Source organism: Bufo gargarizans, chromosome 11 (genome assembly GCF_014858855.1).
Source record: "Bufo gargarizans isolate SCDJY-AF-19 chromosome 11, ASM1485885v1, whole genome shotgun sequence".
Taxonomy (NCBI): Eukaryota; Metazoa; Chordata; class Amphibia; order Anura; family Bufonidae; genus Bufo; species Bufo gargarizans.
The window spans coordinates 41,732,058-41,753,700 of record NC_058090.1 but is presented as its reverse complement, the minus strand read 5'-3'; the positions used below and the strand labels follow the sequence as shown (position 1 = coordinate 41,753,700).

The 21,643-nt window shown below is 42.9% G+C and overlaps 1 protein-coding gene across 2 annotated transcripts in view; it reads right to left on the bottom strand.

The window, feature by feature from the left end:
- The window catches only part of UBR1 (ubiquitin protein ligase E3 component n-recognin 1), a 121,460-nt gene that overhangs the window by 83,922 nt on the left and 15,895 nt on the right, over positions 1-21,643 (bottom strand). For both annotated transcript variants that reach the window (XM_044271645.1, XM_044271646.1), the window contains exons 2-4: positions 5,684-5,940; positions 2,913-2,991; positions 2,713-2,814 (exon numbers count right to left, since the gene is read on the bottom strand). In XM_044271645.1, coding sequence (XP_044127580.1) covers positions 2,713-2,814; positions 2,913-2,991; positions 5,684-5,940 — 438 coding nt within the window. The remainder of the gene's footprint in view (positions 1-2,712; positions 2,815-2,912; positions 2,992-5,683; positions 5,941-21,643) is intronic.

Here is a 21,643-nt window from a genome sequence, read left to right as displayed (position 1 = left end):
CCATGAGCACGTCTCACACTCCAGAGCCAAGCCCGACTTTCCGTTGCACGGGAGAACCATGAAGCACTTAGACTTGGCCACCATAAAAAGGTGGCAGCCCAGCTTAAAGCCTCATTCACATCTCCGTGCTCAAATCCTGCAGGAGGTGGTCAGTGATACAACCATGAAGCTGTCCGTAAAGGATCCGTGTTGGGTCCGTGTGTCCGTTTTTTACTGTCTGTGTTTCACTGACACAGCACAGCTCAAAAATAATTTTCAAAGCATCTCTTCCTAATGATCCGTGAAACAAGGATGCAACACGAATGCTATCTGTGTTGCATCCGTGGTTTTCATGGGCCCATACACTATAATGGGCGTGATGGATCCGTGAACACAGACAAAGTAGAGCATGCATCCGTACTAAAAACCCAGATGTGTGAATACACACATGAAAATGAATGGGGACGTGTGCATGGAGAACACGTACAGAACACTGACGTGTGAATGAGGCTTAAGAGTCCTTAGTGACCGCCATAAAAAGGTGTATGGGTGATCACTGAGGGGTTAAGGTATTTTACATTATAGTCCAGACAATTTCAAATAATTAGCACTATATAATTAGTCTCCCACTACTGAAATTTACTAGAAAGAAATCCTCAGTTTAGAATACTCATCTATTGGATACAAGGAAGAGTGGCTACACACAGAGTCTTGTGCTGGAGGACCAAACATTTCCATGCCCATTGTTTGCAACTGAAACTCTGTAATGCTTCATTTTCCCTTTAGTGGCAATGTACAGAATAAATGAGCTGTAGCACTTACTCAGTAATGTGGCTCCTTCAGAATTTTTCCCTTTACAGTTGCGCTCATGGCTACCGGGCTGGGCAGGGAACTGCAGAGCACTCCATTCACTTGAATCATGTTTTGCTGCAGATCCCAGCAGTTGGTGGCCTGGGAGTGTCACTGAACAGGGAAGAATGTGAAGAGGGCATAGCACTTAGGCCCCTTAAAGGGGTTATCCAAAGTCTCCAACAGCCCCCCCATGTGTCAGGTCCCTCACAGGTAATATACTTACCCCGCTCCCTGTGCCGCTTCTGGTCCCTGCACCGCCGCTGCTGCTTCTACCTGTACACGGATGAAAAAATCCGGTGTCGGGGGAGCAGCCAATGGCAGGCGGAGACAGGGACAAGCCTCCCTAGCAACGCCTGCCATTGCTGTTTTCATCCGTGTACAGGGAGACCAGGTGCGGCGCAGGGAGCAGGGTAAGTATATTACCTGTGAGTGGCCCGGCACATGGGGGGGGCTGTTGGAGACATTGGATAACCCCTTTAAGTCTCAAGATTTGTGGGGGTCCAAGAATTTTAACATTATCACATTCCCAGCGGTGCGGGACGTGCCCTGCTCTAGAGATAGAATCAGTACCAGAGGTATCGGACATTTATAGCATATCCTGTAGATACGTCATAAATGTACAGATGGGACAACTATGGCAGAGCTAACACACAGAGCGCAAGAATGAAAGACTAAACATCTCTCCGGGGGAACCAATGACAGGCACGTGCCACTTACTCCTATATATAGTGATGCCTCAGGATATAATATTTTCAACAATCAATGGTCTTTTCTGACCCATCGTAAGTTGAAAATGGAGTCAACATACAATGTCTCAAAATCATATCCAACCAATCAAGGCCACTTCTCTGGTAAAATAGCTGGATTAGTTGTATTAGTAGCAGCTATTCCTGACTGTTATATGTAAGGACTTGTTTTATCTGCCTTAAAGGGGTTGTTTTAATATTGATGACCTATCCTCAGGATAGGCGCTATGTCTATGGCAAAGCAGCAGCGAGCAGGAATGGCGCACTGCCATCTCCTCATACAGCTGATCGGCGGGGGTTCCGGGTGTCGGACCCCTGCCAATCTGATATCGGTGACCTATCCTGAGGATAGGTCATCAATAGTAAAAGCCCGGACAACACGTTTCTGCTTAATTTTCTTAAATCTTCATTTTCTCTCATCTTGAATGACATTTTGGGACTCATTACAATGGTTTCAACATACAATGGTCGTCCTGGAACCAATTAATATTGTAACTTATATACTACCATCCATAAAATCTGGTTACTTATCTGGATGCTGCCCAAAAACTTAATCAAAACTACAAGCCCCAGACTGCTTGTTTCAATCATGTTTGATATGGTTAGTGCAAGAGCTGAATAAGGTCTCATGCACAGTCCGCAAATTGGGGATCCGCAAAAACATGGATACCGGCTGTGTGCGTCCCACATTTTCCCATTCTGTACATGCCACCCTAAGCTAAAAATGCCTATTCTTGTCTGCAAAACGGAAATAGGACATGTGCTATCTTTTTTGCAGGACTGCGGAACAGAAATATGAATGCAGACAGAACACGTTGTGCTGTCCCTATTTTATTTTTGGTCCAACAGGAAAAAAATGGGTCTGTATCTGGTCAGCAAAAAGTGCTGATCAGCTGTGGACCAAAACTACGGGTGTGAGCACGGGGCCTAAGAAACTCCTGCTGTGCCGGACATCTGAACAGCGGACTGGCACATGAGCCGAGGGCTTTGTTTACTACAAGAATAAATCGATGCATATTTTCCTTGGCAACAGACGCCATAAGAGGGGGTTTTAAGCAAAAGCGAAAAAGTCTTATAAGAATTACGATATGTTTAAACAGGCAGATAGATGCATCCAGTTATTAATATATCTCACCTGATCTGAAGCACCAGGCTCATGGATTTTGCAGTATGGACCAGACTTCCAAGCTTCGGTGTCACCACAATCACAGAAGCCCCCTCCCATTGAGGAGTGCATCTGTAAGGAGATGGGTTATCGTTTTTCAGTGAGTGACGTTGTGTTCCTTCACAGAGAGCATTTACATCTATGACGTACACGGGAGACATACTACATACCTTGTACCGGTGATTTTTGTGAACACTGTTCTGAAAGCAGTCCATGCACAGAACACAGGTTGGATCAATGGCACAGTCCCTAAAGAGACAAAGACAACATGTAACATACAAATTGTATATACCAATAAAATACAAGAGAAGACCAAGGATAACACCAGATATAACAACAGATATTTTATTATGGTGAGTTGTTTAGGGATCATCAAGAAATATTGTACCCAAGTCATTTTTCAAACATACTAATCTACTGTATATACAGGTGAAACTCGAAAAATTAGAATATTGTGCAACTTAAAAGGTGAAACTGATATATGAGATAGACTCATTACATGCGAGACAAGATATTTCAAGCCTTTATTTATCATTTGGATGATTATGGCTTAAAGTTTATGAGACCCCAAAGTGACAATCTCAGGTCCCCTTTGCTCAGGGGATATAGATTAATTAGCTGACTAGAGGGCGACACTTTGAACCTAGAATATTGAACCTTTTCACAAAATTCTAATTTTAAGCTGCATTAATGCAATTCCTTTTAAGTTGCATTACTGAAATAAATGGACTTTTGCACGATATTCTAATTTTTTTGAGTTTCACCTGTAGTGTCTCATAGCTGTGCTGCCTGCTGTGCCATATGTAAACCAGTGGAGCCACTAGATAGGAGCCCGCTGCTGTATTGTCTACATGCAGGTTTTAGGGACCAGCCAGTCAGGAAAGCATTGAGACATAATATATATGGAGACATTGATAGTTAAAAAATAAATTACGGTACATACATTCTGATCCCAGAAAACACCTGTTAATGTTAATATTCACCCCCTTGGGCTACTTTCACACTAGCGTTTTTTGCTGGATCCGGCAGGGTTAAACATAGAAACATAGAATGTGTCGGCAGATAAGAACCATTTGGCCCATCTAGTCTGCCCAATATATCTGAATCCTATGAATAGTCCCTGGCCCTATCTTATATGAAGGATGGCCTTATGCCTATCCCATGCATGCTTAAACTCCTTCACTGTATTTGCCGCTACCACTTCTGCAGGAAGGCTATTCCATGCATCCACTACTCTCTCAGTAAAGTAATACTTCCTTATATTACTTTTAAACCTTTGCCCCTCTAATTTAAAACTGTGTCCTCTTGTGGCAGTTTTTCTTCTTTTAAATATGCTCTCCTCCTTTACCGAGTTGATTCCCTTTATGTATTTAAAAGTTTCTATCATATCCCCTCTGTCTCTTCTTTCTTCCACGCTATACATATTAAGGTCCTTTAACCTTTCCTGGGGGTTCAGCAAAAACGCCTCCGTTACTGATAATACAACCATCTGCATCCGTTATGAACTGATCTGGTTGTATTATCTTTAACATAGCCATTGTTTTCTATTGTGGCAGAGAAAACTGATCTGTCCCCATTGACTTGCTTTGGGGGTCATGACGGATCCGTTTTTCCAAGGACGGAAAGCAAAATACAACATGTTGCGGTTCGCTCTCCGGTATGGGAACGCAACTAGACGAAACGGAATGCATTTTGGAGCACTCCGTTCTGTTCAGTTCCGTTTTGTCCCCATTGACAATGAATGGGGACAAAACTGAAGCGTTTTTTTCCAGTATTGAGCCCCTATGACGGATCTTAATACCGGAAAACTTTAACGCTAGTGTGAAAGTAGCCTTAGCTTAGTAACCACATTACTGTGTGCAGACTTTTACAGTGAATAAATATGACACAACATAACGTATGCATTCTATTGTCATATGATTGGAAGTTAAATAAATGGGTCTGCATTGCAGGTGAGATAAACCCGCCCTGGTGTGCACATACTGTGTAAACATAGCTGACCTAGAAGTAGTAACTTTATGTATGGCTTATCAAACAGATTCATGAAAAGATGTGTATATATAGTTTCAGCAAACTTTTGTATCTCATAATTAGCTTTTATATGCAATCATATGCCATATGCTTGAACCCATATGCCAATATGAAATTCATCTCTAAGCTTTATTTTGCTGGACATACATATCCATCTGGCATACGGTCCAAACAAACATGACGTGAACAGGGATTAACTCCTTAAAGGAGGCGGCATTCCATGCGAGCGCTGCTTCCTGTTCAGTACTCTGGAGCGGCGGTGTAGTGTAATTACAAGTACTCGCTGCGGTCAAATGAATGGAGCAAGTGCTTGCAATGAGACTGCTCTTCCGAGACAACGAGCAGTATAATGAGGAGCCCCGCAGATCAAATATTGATGACATACCCTGACGACAGGTCTTCAATATATATACAGTATGCACAACCCCTTTAACAATCACATGAAAAAAAAAACACTCCGAAAGTCACTTTTTTATTGTAGATTTTGAATTTATGTCTCCAGTATAGTTGGCATTTTAACCCCTTAGTGACCTATTTTTTTCCATAATAAAACACTGTATACATGACAAAAGTTACTTTTTACATTTTTGTTTAATTTGTGCACAACAAAATATATTTGACTCTTAATAATGGTGATTTTTTTGAGGGAGCTTTTTTTTAATCACATCATTGATAAAAAAAATAATAATGTAATCCCATTATAGGATTACTGTTTTATTACTTTATTTCACACAATTTATTAGCATACTTGTGTGTGCTAATACATTATACACGGTGTACAAGGTTGCTTCTAGCTTTGTTAAAAAGACATTACAATGGACTATGTCTGATACTCTTTTTTTTTTTTTTTTCTCACATTAATCAGTTGAAAACCCCTTTAAGATGATAAAAGCCAAAAGCAATAGCCTACCTGCAAGAGTATGTGGTCTCTCCACTCCGAAACACCTTACCGCATAGAGGAGGTGCATCACTCCCACGCAATTTCTCCATAAAGGATTTAGGGTCCTCTCCAAACAGGTGCCACTCTATGAGCGTTAGGATACTTGCTTGAAATAACTGCTCCTGATTGTCCACTTGAGAATGGAGGCCATTGGTGTATAAGGTGGGGGCATACTTTGCCACAAGCTGGTGGAAGGTTGAGGCAAAATCCACTGTACTGTCCAATAACTGCAGAAACGAGAAAAGCTCACATGAGAACTCATTCCTTACCAGAATAGAACTCTGAAGAATGTAATTATTTTTATTTGAGAAATTGGATTTAATATAGGTTATTAAAAGTAGACAACTTGGTTAATATGTTTTTTACCTGCTCTTTGGTGCTGCATTTTGATATCTAAGGCTACTTTCACACTTGCGCTTTCCCTTTACGCTATTGAGATCTGTCATAGCAGGGGAAAAACGCTTCAGTTTTGTCCCTATTCATTGCACCAGGATGCATTCTGTTCCGTTTGGTTGCGTCCCCATCGCGGACAGAATAATGCTGCAAGCAGCGTTTTTCTGTCCACGGGGTGGTGTGGAGCAAGACGGCACACATTGTAAGTCAATGGGGACGGATCCATTTTCTCAGTCACAATAGAAAACTGATCTGTCCCCCATTGACTTTCAACTGAGTTCATGACGGATCCGTCTTGGCCATGTTAAAGATAAGGCTACTTTCACACTGGCGTTTTGGCTTTCGGTTTGTGAGATCCGTTCAGGGCTCTCACAGGCGGTCCAAAACTGATCAGTTTGAATTCTAAATCATTCTGAATAGAAAAGGATCCGCTCAGAATGCATCAGTTTAGTCACCATTCCGCTTGCAGCGTTTTGGTGTCAGTCTGATAGAACTGAGCCAAATGGATCCGTCCTGGCACACAATGTAAGTCAATGGGGATTGGGGACGGATCCGTTTTCACTGACACAATCTGGCACAATAGAAAACGGATCCGTCTTGGCTATGTTAAAGATAATACAAACGGATCCGTTCTGAACGGATGCAGACGGTTGTATTATCTGAACGGATCCGTCCATGACAGATTCACACAAAACGCGAGTGTGAAAATAGCCTAATACAACCGAATCCGTTCAGAATGGATGCAGATGGTTGTATTATCAGTAACAGAAGCGTTTTTGCTGATCCATGACGGATCCAGCAAAAACGTTGGTGTGAAAGTAGCTTTAATAGGTTAATGTGGTAAAGGCTTTTGTAGTCCTATGTAACCAAAGAAAGCATTGCAATATACAGGCATATAATGGAAAATTAAGAACTCTGTTCTGTAACCAGTTAGGAGGCTAATCATTATGGATAAAGCTCCCTCTAGTGGTGGCCGCAGGAAGTTCAAATGTAACGATTTAAGAGGTTGTCTCAAATCAGAAGTTGAAGGCTGACGCTGTTCCCTAGCCCTGAACTATCTGCTGCACTGGGAGGTGATGTTGACTCCTAGTTTAATTGATGGCACAGACAAGACTGCGACTGTACGTTTCCGTGGATGCTAGTGAAGCTATTTCATTAGCAGCCTTTAATTTACATAGGAGTGTCTTTGAGTTCCTGAATGCTTGAGAATAAGTGCACTATCTGGCGTCTGATAATGGGGCACTGTATCCACTGTATAAATCACTAAGTAGGTTCCCTGCTCAGGACCCCCCCTCCCCAGTGTAATGCCATGCAAAGAGTCATACAATACAATACTTTCCCTGCAATGTGTTTGGCCACTTGCATCTTCCTTCAGGGATACTGGCTGATCAACAGGGAATTCGTCAGATTGGCTCATCTGATCATTATTATTTTTAAGAAGGGGTTAATGTGGTTGATGAGGAAACCCCTTTAATTCATTTTTATATTGGCTGATGCCCTCTGTTCTGGTGCACAACTCCATGCACAGAGTCAGAATTAAAACTATATCCTCATCCGGCACATTTATGGCATAAATGCCACAAGCACCACGGCTGAGCGTCTCCGCAGCTTGATAAAGGGCTCCCACCAAAGAGCTCGAAACGTTGCACTGATGAATACGGTATATTGCACTTTTTTTACCACTGGTGTTAAAAAACAAGAATTTAATAAAAAAGCAATGATATGAATTCTATGGTGTGCTGTCTCCTACTATATACGACATAGCACCAGTAGTGGCCGGCTGGAAATGCTGAGGTGGCGGCGCATGTTTGAGTTTGACTTACACTTTTTTCTATTTTACTCATTATTAAATGGGGTTATCTGGGTTCAGAGCTGAACCCGGACAAACCCACATTTTCACACAGGCAGGCCCTGTGATATGAGCATTGGAGCATTTCCGATGCTCTCCTTTGCACAGGGCAGGGCAAAGGCATTTTTAGGAGATCCGGTGACATACTCGGCTCTCCATGGGGAACGCTAGGCAGAGCCTTCCAACCAGCAGTGAGCCCTGTGACATCACCGGCACTAATGGACCGGCTTTAACGCCTGTAAAACAGCTAGGGCAGAGATAAAGCCCGCCCATTAGAGCCGGTGACGTCACCAAATACACTGCTAGGCGGGAGCCACCGTCTAGCAGTGTAAAAACATAAACAAAGAAGCCCTTGCCCTGCCAAGGGCCTGTGTGGGTGAACATGTGGGTATGTCTGGGTTCAGCTCTGAACCCAGACAACCCCTTTAACAGGTTCAAACTAACTGAACTGATTTTCTCTCCTGGGATGAGAATAGGTTGCAGCGATGCGGTCGTCTGAAGGAAGAGATCCTATCCACACAGTGGTTTTACGTGCAACTAAATGAATGATAAAAAGTCTAGAGAAGAAATGTGTGGGGCGTGAGAATGCAAGTTTTGGAGAAAAGCCAAATGACACAAAGAGTTCACCCGGTCTGTATTTCCCAAACCAAAAAGAACAAATTCAAAAGAAGGCATACAAGTTCTCCTAGAGCGAACCTAAAATGAGTAAGCCTGGGATCACACAAAGTTTTGGGTGAATTTTTTTGAGCTAAAGACAGAAGTTGATTCAAAAGGCATGGGTAATATAAAAGAAGCAGATCTACAAAAGCATTTATCACCTATCCACTGCTGGGAACCCCATGATCAATACAGTGGGTGTCCTAAGCCGCCATTCCCGGAGGAGCTTGGATGGAGAGGTGGTCATGCTTATGGTCTACTGCTTCACTGAAAGTCTATGGGACTGATGGAGATAGCCCAGTAGAGAACTATCTTCATCAGTCCCATGAAGAATGAATGGAGCAGCAGTACACAAACATAACCACTGCACAATTCTAACTCACCCGGAGCAAGGACTCAGGACCCCCATTCTAGTCATCAACTGGGGTCCCAGCAGTGAAGACCCAAGCAATCATACATTCTTTGGCTAAACGCTTTTTTAAGGATCACTCCTTTAAGTGAAAACCTCCTATCATTTTCAGGGTATGTTCACACGGCTAAAATCTGCGGCAGAAAAAAAAACGTTGCAGAATCAGTAGCTGATAACAGTATAATTATTGGTACTTCCGGTTCCGGCGCCAGCATGGTGAGACGCGTGTAGTTGTAGCTCCGTGAGGTGAAGCTCTTTACACTCACCCTTCCCTGCAAACCGGACTAATCACCGGGAATACCGTGACCTCTAAGTTAGCAGCCACCTAAGGACCGATATCTTTCTACCACGGGGAGCAAAAACAAGCCTAAAGCCGAGAACAAACAGGCAAAGCCCGCAGCGCGGGAAATTGACATGGCGGAGGAGGACTTATTACCTTCGACAGATCTAATCTCAGATACTCAAGCAGAGATACCGAGCACAGAGGCAAGCACGTTAGGAGAAGACCCGCAAATAAACTACAAACAGCTGGCGATTGAAGTCGAAAACAGTATCCTACCCGATCTCCAGGAGTCTCTAGCGACTACAGTAGGAGCGTCACTACAATCCATCCAGGCCGCAGTAGGAGAACATGGTGCCAGACTTGACGGAGCCGAACACAAAATCCAGGTACTGGAGGGCTCATGCCATAAGATTAAAGCACGGCACTCAAGTTGATGCGAATAAAGTTGAAGGTTTTTATTTGAAATGCCACCAGTGGTTATCAGTTTATTTGGCCAACGTTTCGGTCCTCCCGGACCTTGTTCACGGCCTGTTAATTATAATAACGCTAAATAAATATATGACAAAACCTCAAAATGAAGCAATATTATTAAACAGAACCACATAGAGGCAAATATATAGGTATATACATATATACAATATTTCCGTCTGCATACAAATGTAAAGATACATATTCTGATCATGGGGTAGTCACCATAAGAATAGCTATAAAAATAGCAAAGCAGAAAAGCATTGGGGTTATCATGAAAAATGATCAAAAGGAGTCAAAAGATATCAGAGTCTATAGCCAGACTGTGACCACAGTACACAGGTAGAGAAACTACCAGATGTCCAATAGTAGACACCTGAAGAAAACTTTAGGAAACAATGCGTATAGAGGCCACAGTGGGGTGGACAAACAGAAAGCCAGTGAGTCTATTCATGTACCATCTTCCATGCCATGTGTCCATTGACTCAAATTCTGTTTAACTATGGAACATTTCAATGTTACAATATTAAAGAATCCAGGCAATAGAGCATTATAGCACATATATAAAATCAAATATATTCAATGAAAACGTGTAATTCCCAATGTAGTGTACAGACCTCTGAGTAGTCCTGACCAACGGAAAAGTGGCGTTGCGCTAAGTGAAATGCGCATGTCCGGTATATATGCAAAACCGTAACCTCGCAATGTTTCAGAGAGCATCAGGCATGCGCAGTTCTGGCAGCGGAGGTCTGATCATGTGATTTCGATAGTGTCACATAGGGGTGGGAGCTCCTTCTTCTGTCTGTGCGGCGCATGAGAAGAAGGAGCACCCGGTGGCCACGGCGCACGTGAGCTATAAGCTAGGGATCGACCGATATTGATTTTTTAGGGCCGATACCGATAATTTGTGAACTTTCAGGCCGATAGCCGATAATTTATACCGATATTCTGGGAATTTTCATTTTTGAAAAAAAAATAAAAATTCCCACAAATCTGCTGAAAATTAATGTTTATTGTTAATGTGTATTTTTTTTTTTTAAATCTTTTTCTTTTTCATTTATATTTTGGTGTTTTTATTTTTTTTGTAACTTTTTTTTTTTTTAACTAACTTTTAGCCCCCTAAGGGACTAGAACCCTTGTCCCATTCACCCTGATAGAGATCTATCAGGGTGAATAGGAGCTCACACTGTCCCTGCTGCTCTGTGCTCTGTGCACACAGCAGCATGGAGCTTATCATGGCAGCCAGGGCTTCAATAGCGTCCTGGCTGCCATGGTAACCGATCGGAGCCCCAGCATTACACTGCTGGGGCTCCGATCGGAGGAGCAAGGGAGAGGGGATCCTGTGGAGGGGCGCACTGCGACTGGGGTGGGGGGCCCTATGCACCACCACTGCTTAATACTGGGGGGGAGGGGGGGCGCACTGCGCCACCAATGTCTGATACTGGGGGGCTTGGGGGGGCGCACTGCGCCACCAATGAAGCTTAATTTCATATACAGGAGGCGGGAGCTGCAGGATCACATAGCCGGCTCCCGGCCTCTATGACAAGTAGCTGCGATCTGCGGCACCTGAGGAGTTAACTACCGCAAATCGCAGCTACTTGTCATAGAGGCCGGGAGCCGGCTATGTGATTCTGCAGCTCCCGCCTCCTGTATATGAATGAATGATAGATTAATCTTCATTGGTGGAGCAGTGGCCATAGCTCCTCCCCTCCTCCTGTCCCCTGTACTTTCATTGGCTGCAGCGGCACAGGGGGAGGAGACACTGCTTCCTTCTCCCCTGTGCTGCTGCTGAGGGAACGCGGAGAGCGCTGTCAGCAGCGCGATCTGTGTTCCCCATACACTATCGGAATATCGGCAAAATAGATGCCGATACCGATAGTGTTCAAAATCCTGAATATCGGCCGATAATATCGGTAAATCCGATAATCGGTCGATCCCTACTATAAGCATTAGCAATGCGCCGCACAGACAGAAGAAGGAGCGCCCGGCAGCCACGGCGCACGCGAGTATAATGCTGCTCACTGACATACCATGGCAGCCAGGACTTCAGTAGCGTCCTGGCTGCCATGGTAACCGATCGGAGCACCAGCATTACACTGCTGGGACTCCGATCGGAACTGCCGCTCCGTGGTCATATCGCAGTCCGGCGATATGCACAAAATCCATATCGTGGCACAAATTTATATCGCCTATACCGCCCACCCCTATGTGACACTATCGAAATCACATGATCGGACCTCCGCTGCCAGAACTGCGCATGCCTGATGCTCTCTGAAACATCGCGAGGTTAGGGGTTTGCATATATACCGGACATGCGCATTTCACTTAGCGCAACGCCACTTTTCCTTTGGTCAGGACTACTCAGAGGTCTGTACACTACATTGGGAATTACACATTTTCATTGAATATATTTGATTTTATATATGTGCTATAATGCTCTATTGCCTGGACTCTTTAATATTGTAACATTGAAATGTTCCATAGTTAAACAGAATTTGAGTCAATGGACACATGGCATGGAAGATGGTACATGAATAGACTCACTGGCTTTCTGTTTGTCCACCCCACTGTGGCCTCTATACGCATTGTTTCCTAAAGTTTTCTTCAGGTGTCTACTATTGGACATCTGGTAGTTTCTCTACCTGTGTACTGTGGTCACAGTCTGGCTATAGACTCTGATATCTTTTGACTCCTTTTGATCATTTTTCATGATAACCCCAATGCTTTTCTGCTTTGCTATTTTTATAGCTATTCTTATGGTGACTACCCCATGATCAGAATATGTATCTTTACATTTGTATGCAGACGGAAATATTGTATATATGTATATACCTATATATTTGCCTCTATGTGGTTCTGTTTAATAATATTGTTTCATTTTGATGTTTTGTCATATATTTATTTAGTGTTATTATAACTAACAGGCCGTGAACAAGGTCCGGGAGGACCGAAACATTGGCCAAATAAACTGATAACCACTGGTGGCATTTCAAATAAAAACCTTCAACTTGATTCGCATCAACTTGAGTGCCGTGAATTAATTTATAATATCGTTGCGGAGATAATCTCCGTCATTGAGCACCGAAGAAAAATATATTCAGTAGAGTGCCAGCCATCAATTGTATATAAGATTAAAGCACACCTAGAATTAATATCACGGGAAAATAAGCTATTAAAAGACAAGGTTGAAGACCTTGAAAATAGATCTCGTAGAAACAACCCGCGGATCATTGGCCTGCCGGAATCAATTCCTGATCATGATTTTTTGCGCATATGCGAAGGCGAGATACCAGCGGCCCTGGGACTTTCAAACCGATGCAAAGTGGAGAGAGCCCACAGACTGGGACCAGATCTGAGGTCTGGTAAAGAGCACAATCTTATTCTTAAGGCTCCAAGTGCTGGCTAGACGCCCTAGACCAGTAATTGTAAAATAGCAGGACTTTACTGATAAATCATCGATCCTACGTGCTTTCAAACAGAATCGCTCAGCTTGAGATCAAAGGCCAGAGAATTCTGATCTTTGGAGACTACTCAACAGATGTACAAAAGGAGGAGAAGGGAATTCTCTATTTTATGCTCAGAACTATATGACAGACATATCAAGTTTGCACTACTTTATCCAGCGCTTCTAAAAGTCTTTCACGCGAATGGATCTGCGTCAACCTACACATCCACAAAAGAAGCGCGGGAATGCCTAAACTTAGGCGTATCGGATCCTCTGCGTAGAAATTCAACAGTCGCAACGTTCTGCTCTCCCGCAGGATAATGGGCACACAACAGAATCACAACAGCAAGAAGATCCATCATGGTGGACCGCCGGAGATTCCAAGGGGCAATCCATCCGCCAATCCTCTCGATACTTTCAAAAACCACCGTAAGGACTTATGATGTATCCTGTGTCTTATTCTGAAAATAAGTTCATGTACATGAACAGTTTGTTTTATCTTTTTATAAGTGTTCTTGCAGTTTTATCACTAGGAGGGGAGTTGGAACCTAGAGTAATGTAAAGCAGAGGAGCTTGGTAGCTTATTATCATTATGTTTTATGACTAAGGGGAGCAGACCCGGGGGAGCTGTTTTTCTTTTCTTTATTAGATCTGATATGAATCCACCATGTTGGAAATAAGTGGAGTCTTTAACAGCCGTACGTGATGACGGACCCAGACCCTTCCAGGGTCCCCATCAGGTTTTTTTCAGATTTTTTTCTTGGTTTGTTTTCTGTAGTTAAAAGAGTATTATAAGTTGGGGATACTAGTTTTTGGGGGTAGGAGGGATAAGGGAGGGTTCAGATCTGATGCTATGGCTGACAATACCATAAATAGGTAGGGACATAACATATATATTAGGATATGAAAATAACAACCTGGAATGTGAAGGGACTGAAGTCCCCCCAGAAAAGGATGATGGTACTCCGGCATTTAAAGAGGCTAAAGGCAGATGCTGCTCTGCTACAGGAAACCCACCGGACTGATTCAGAGTGTGGCTGGTTACAGAAGCTGTGGGTCGGGAAAGCTTTCAGCTCCTCTTCCACTAACTCTAAAGCAGGAGTGGTGACATTATTGCATACACGCTTCAGACATGTTCCTCGGATGGAGAGGGGAGGGTTCTGGGGATCAGCCTTCACTCCCCTTCTGATGACATAAGCATATACAATGTTTATTGGCCAAATGATTCCAACTCTTCCTTTTATACTGATCTGGGACATAGAATCCTGAGACCCCAACAAAAATCTAATGGTGGCGGGGGATATAAATGCAGCCTAAGGAGTTAACTCTCTCTTTCTTTTTTGTCAGGCTCATTCGCTCAGTGACATGTGGAGAGTTCTACACCCTGAGGGAAGGGAATACACCCATTACTCTAATGCTCACGACTCCCGGTCCAGAATAGATTATTTTCTTTTAGCGGACACCCTCCGGTCTGGAACCAAATCAGTCTCCATAGAGGACTTGGTGATCTCAGATCACGCCACGGTCCAACTTACCATATCGGACACAATTCTAGGGGTACTGAAAATATCTGGAGATTCCCATCAGCCCTAACACGTGATGACAATTTTCAGAGTAAAGTGAAGAAGTGGTGGGAGGAATACATGGATTTCAATGGCCAAACCAATGACATACAACTGCTGTGGGAGACGGGAAAGGCGGTATTACGAGGAAAACTCATAGCCTATGTTGCAAACGTTAAAAAACAATTGTCAGGAACTCTGTTAAAGTATAGTCATGCTCTACAGCTTTCCAGACCTCCCCAAGTCCTCGAAATAAAGAATCATGGGCGAAGGCGAAAGGGGCATATGACCAATAGGTACATAAGAGAGAACTTACTTTTAAATCGCAATACAAAGCCCAACTGGAACAAAGCAGGGAAACTTCTAGCTCGCCTTGCAAGAGGCTCAATACAATCCACCCCTATTTTAGCCTTAAAAGATGATAAAAGAGTAACTCATACGTCACCCTCTAAAATAAACAATTAATCACTATACACTAGCCACTCAGGCAACCCTGAGGCGGCCAGGGATTGACTCAATTGTACACCTTTGCCCAAGATCAGACCTTTAGATCTAGCCTTACTGAATAATCCGATCACAGCAGAAGAAATAATAGAGGTTATTAACACCTTACAACCTTATAAAGCCCCAGGACCGGATGGTTATACGGGGGAGTTCTATAAGACTTTAAGGGGCGATATCACTCCCATTTTGACCTCCCTGCACAATAACTTCATGTCTCTTCGGCAGATGGCAGATTCGGCGCGTACTGCACATATAAAAGTATTGCCCAAACCAGGGAAAGATACTTTGTTGGCATCCTCCTATAGACCAATCCCTCTCATAAATGTAGACACTAGGATAATGTAGCGAATAGATTGGCTAGATTGATGCCTGAGCTCCTTTTACCTGCGCAAGCGAGATTCACGCAAAATAGATCTGCAGTGACTAACATCAGAAAGGTGGTGGCGGTATTAGACGGCATCAAAATGAGCCCTGCCTTTGGCCAGTCCCCAGCCATCATTGCAATTGATGCAGAAAAAAGCGTTTGATAATGTGGCCTGGGACCGGCTGAACAGTGTACTGGACATAGTGGGATTGGTAGGTCCATTTTGCAGATATTGGTCGGCCTTATATGATTCCCCTAGTGCTCAGGTACATACACCAGGTTTTCTCTGCCCCAGGTTTCCACTTTACAAGGGAACCCGACAGGGATGCCCTTTGTCCCCTTTGCTGTTCAACCTGGCAATCGAACCTCTATCAAGAGCTATAGCCATAAATAAGGATATGAGGGGCATCGCAGTGGGCGATATAGAAGTCAAACATGCTTTATTCGCAGATGACTTGATAGTGTTCCTTTCCCGCCCTCAGAGAGATCTATCAGTCCTGTTGGAACTGCTCAATGTGTTTGGCTCCTTCTCGGGCTTCAAGGTGAAGGTTTCAAAGTGTGAAATGTTATGCCCATCAAAGTCGAGTGAGACCACAAATTGGAAATCACTCCCGGTAAATATAGCTCGCCACTCTATTAAATATCGGGGAATGAATATAGGCAAGACTCCAGAGTCTATATACCAACTCAATTACCCTGATTTGATAAAACATCTATTGTCAGATTTGGAGAGGTGGGAACGGCTTCCGCTATCCATGATGGGTAGATGTCATTTAATAAAAATGATATGTTTCCCACGCTTATTATACCAGATGCAGGCAATCCCATTGCTTCTAAAACATAAAGACTTGCTCCAGTCAGTCCTTAGAAAATGTATATGAGCAGGAAAAAGATCCAGAGTAGCACTAAAAACACTAATACTAAATAGAGGAGATGGGGGGGTTGGGTGTTCCTGACATCAGACACTATAATATAGCCACCCTTTTGAGACATGGTGTGGATTGGATTGAGGGGACATCACGTTTCTCTAACTTCAATTTGGAGACACAGCTGTCTCGCCCATGGAGCTTAAATGCATTGTTACACACCAGTTATTCAGCAATCCCTACCCACTTAAAGAAGAGCATATTGCTTAAAGATACAGTTGCGTCATGGAAAATTGCTAGAAAACTGTTCCAATTGCCTTTTCTGGTATCCAAACACCTCTCTCCTTGGAAACACCCTGAATTTACAGCAGGTGACTCAAACAAAACAATTTCCAAAGTGGCGCAGACAGGGCATAAAGGGCACAGTCACCCTGGGTTCACACCTGAGCGTTCGCGATGGGGCGCTCTGTATGCGCGACTGTACGGGCGTTTGCAATCGCGCATACAGAGACAAGCGAACGCCCATTGTCGCGCGTTCCCGAAAGTCTATGTACGGGAACGCGCGACAAGACGCCCCAAAGAAGCTCATGTACTTCTTGGGGCGTTTTACAGCGTGATCGTACGCGCTGTAAAACGCTCAGGTGTGAACCATTCCCATAGGGAATCATTGGTTCTTGCCTGTTGAGCGTTTTACAGCGCGTAGGAACGCGCTGTAAAACGCTCAGGTGTGAACCCAGCCTGAAGGAACTATGGGACCCTCAAAATGCTTAGTTCCACTCATTCCCTGACTTACGTGTTAGATATAACCTAGACGCTTCCCATTATTTAGCATACCACCAACTACTAGGTTTTTTGAAGTCCAGATTGAGAAGCTTCACTCTGGAATTCTCGTCGACCAGCTTTGATGACATGATACTGCCCAAACACTTAAAGATATCACTTGGTTCTGTAAATGATAATATCATGAAAGTTATTTCTCACCATTACAGTAACACCCTCTTTAAGGGATGGCAGAAAAACTTTAATGGGAATTTACACTCCGAAGACATCCTGAGAGGATGGCGATGGGTTCAAAAAGTGGTATCAAGTGAAATTTGGCAAGAGACGCATTTCAAATTTATTCACAAAGCTATATATGGATTTGACATTAAATCCAGCAAGAATTTATCCATTGAGCAAAGACAGACAAAATGCCCTAAATGTATGCTCCAAAGTGCAGACCTCTTTCATTGTATTTGGGAATGTAACAGGGTGAGAGAGAGGTGTGGAACCAGGTAGTGCAGATGTTAAATGACAAGCTACATTCTAACCTAAGAGGTTCCCCGGAAGAAACGCTCTTTCACCTTTTCGACCCAAAGGTTCCGGTGGTGACCCATGTTATTCTACTAGCCACCAAGAGGTGTATACTTAAGCACTGGTTGCATCCATCGGTGCCAAACTAGACCGCGCCAAGTCGTGCCTTCTAGCAGACAGATGGGAAACAGAAACTTGTAAAAATAAGATTTCTAAAACTTACCATAAAAAGTGGTGGGCATTTATCCAAGCATTTTATACTACAGAGGAAGGGGGGGGGGGGGGTCTTATTTGAGTAGGTAGAACAGAATTTGCACTTATTCTTTCGTTAATAATAATGCCACTTCCTTGAAAAAGGTTCTCTTTTATACCCTCCTGATATTGCATAGTTCAGTAAACGCATATGTAGTCCCTATAAGTGCCTTGGGAAAGCAAAACTCCTTCAATGAGAAAAGGGGTCAGCATCAGCATCTAAGGTGGGAGGGTAAGTTCGGGGATGTTTGTTCTGAATGTACCGGAATAATCATTATCAACGTCTTTAAATGTACTGTACCTTAAATCATACTGTGTGTGAAGAATTTGTATAACTTCATATCCAGATCGCATATTAGACATGTAATGATTGCTTTTTGCCTTATTGATATATTTAGAAAACCTAATAAAGTATGTTTTAAAAAAAAAAAAAGTTTGGCAATTTTTGTGGCAGAAGTGTCATTTGGATGCAATTTTGGTGGAGTTTTTAAAATAGCTTTTGAGTGAGGTTTTTCTGCTTTCCCATTGACTTTTATGGAATCCACAATGAAATCTGCTTCTAAGTGTCACTTCTCAAGCGTTTATCTGCTACTACAAAAATTTCTACCATTTGTACAAGGTATACGTCAAGTAGAACAAAGATGAGAATCGCTTACTCGGCGCTTTCAGCAGGATTCCAGCAAACATCTTAGGTGATGTAGAAGTATCTTTATTAGGCCTCATGCACACGGCCGTTGTTTTGGTCCGAGTCGCATATTTGGCTGCTTGAATGCGGACCCATTCACTTCAATAGGGCCGCAAAAGATGCGGACAGCACTCCGTGTGCTGTCCGCATCCGTTGCTCCGTTCCGTGGTTCGCAAAAAAAAAAGGAACCTGTCCAATTCTTGTTTGCGCTTTGCGGACAAGAATAGGCAGTTATATTAAAGGCTGTCCGTGCTGTTCCGCAAATTGCGGAACGCACACGGACGCCATCTGTGTTTTGCGGATCCGCGATTTGCGGACCGCAAAACACACAATGGTCGTGTCCATGAGGCATAATAATGTCAAAGTGTTTCAAGGGCAGAAGGGCTCTCTTCTTCAGGACGGTTTTTTATCTGTACAAGGTGTACACATGGTCAAGGCTTTTATATTGAAGTCAATGGGAAGCTGTTGGAGCTTTAAACATGGATTCAGCAGTAGAAAGGGCTTGTGTTCCGCTGCTGAGTCAGTGGCAGATTTTAGACATGTGAACATACACTGAAACTGCACCTCCTGTCCTATACATACACGTCTCCTCTGTGTAGTCTACCCCTGTATTCCACCTATCTCTACTTCAACATTTTTAGTAATGTAAAAATTTGTCGGAATAAGTGGAAAAAAAATGGGAGAGAGTATGATTCCTAGATTAGACAACATAGTTTGTTGTCTGTGACCATGGAAACTTAGATGTCTGCATAGGAGCTGTTGACTGGAAACCCTTTTTTTTTCTAGAGAAATACAGTTTGGGACCCACGTTTTGGTGCTTGGTGGAGGTCCCTCCCAGCTGCGGAACATTAATACACCAATATACATTAATCACTTTTCCTGTAAACAACATATCAAACAAAAACAGTGCACAATCTACACGACTTTAACAGTTTACAGAAAGCAAGCACGTCCGAGCTGGCACAGGCTCCAGAAGCCACCAAAGCCTCCTAAAAAAGCTACTGGATTTCAAACATATACACAAAGATGTCTCACCGCTCTACAGATGAAACTCGAAAAATTACAAAATCGTGCAAAGTCCATTTATTTCAGTAATGCAACTTAAAAAGTGAAACTAACATATATGAGAGACTCATTACATGCAAAGCGAGATATTTCAAGCCTTTATTTGTTATAATTTGGATGATTATGGATTACAGTTTACGAAACCCCAAAGTCACAATCTCAGGTAGCCTTTGCTCAGGGGGTATGGATTAATTAGCTGACTAGAGTGTGACACTTTGAGCCTAGAATATTGAACCTTTTCACAATATTCTAATTTTAAGTTGCATTACTGAAATAAATGAACTTTTGCACAATATTCAAATTTTCCCCAAATAAAGTTAAAAGAAATTGGTAAAAAAATTGGTAAAAAATAGGGGGGAGTATACATATTAGGTATCGCCGCGTCCGTATCGATCGGCTCTATAAACATATTACATGACCTAACCTCTCAGATGAACACCTTAAAAAATAAAAATAAAAACTGTGCTAAATAAACCATTTTTGTCAACCTTACATCACAAAATGTGTAGTAGCAAGCGATCAAAAAGTCACACGCATCCCAAAATAGTGCCAATAAAACAGTCATCTCATCCCGCAAAAAATCATACCCTACCCAAGGTAATCGCCAAAAAACTGAAAAAATTATGGCTCTCAGACTATGGAAACACTAAAACATGATTTTTTTTGGTTTAAAAAAAAAAATCATTGTGTAAAACTTGCATAAATAAAAAAAAAAGTATACATATTAGGTATCGATGCGTCCGTGACAACCTGGTCTATAAAAATACCACATGATCTAACCTGTGAATGTTGTAAATAACAAAAAATAAAAACGGTGCTATTTCTTGTTACCTTGCCTCACAAAAAGTGTAATATAGAGCAACGAAAAATCATATGTACCCTAAACTAGTACTAACAAAACTTCCACCCTATCCAGTAGTTTCTAAAATGGGGCCACTTTTTTGGAGTTTCTACTCTAGGGGTGCATCAGGGGGGCTTCAAATGGGACATGGTGTAAAAAAAAAAACTGTCCAGCAAAATCTGCCTTCCAAAAACCGTATGGCCTTCCCTTCCTTCTGCGCCCTGCCGTGTGCCCGTACAGCAGTTTACAACCACATATGGGGTGTTTCTGTAAACTACAGAATCAGGGCCATAAATATTGAGTTTTGTTTGGCTATTAACCCTTGCTTTGTTACTGGAAAAATTTGCCCAAAAATTTGAATTCTAAAATTTTATCTCCATTTGCCAATAACTCTTGTTGAACACCTAAAGGGTTAACGACGTTTGTAAAATCAGTTTTGAATACCTTGAGGGGTGTAGTTTCTTAGATGGGGTCACTTTTATGGAATTTCTACTCTAGGGTTGCATCAGGGGGGCTTCAAATGGGACATGGTGTAAAAAACAGTCCCGCAAAATCTGCCTTCCAAAAACCGTATGGCATTCCTTTCCTTCTGCGCCTGCCGTGTGCCCAGGGCCGGCCTTAGGTGTTCAGGCGCCCTGTGCGAGCTAACCTTGTGGCGCCCCCCCCCAAAAAAAATTAAAAAAAATATTGTGTGGCACAGTGTATGCTATTTGTGTATAACAAACATATTTCACATGAAAACTTACAGTTACTTGGCTTGGCCCTTGGGGATCTCGGACGCCACTTCCACACTTTGGCCGGGGGCTCGGCGGAGCTGATGAGGTGTTTTATCCTAATGAGAAAGATTTCATAATAAGTATTTGGAGAAGGGGCAGAGGGATAGCAGAGCAGAGAGAGGCTGGTGCTGCTACTAGGGGGTCATACCATGGGGGAGTAATAAAGCCCACCATAATGCCCCCCCCTCCCCCCCCCCCCCGTAGTAATAATTCTCCTT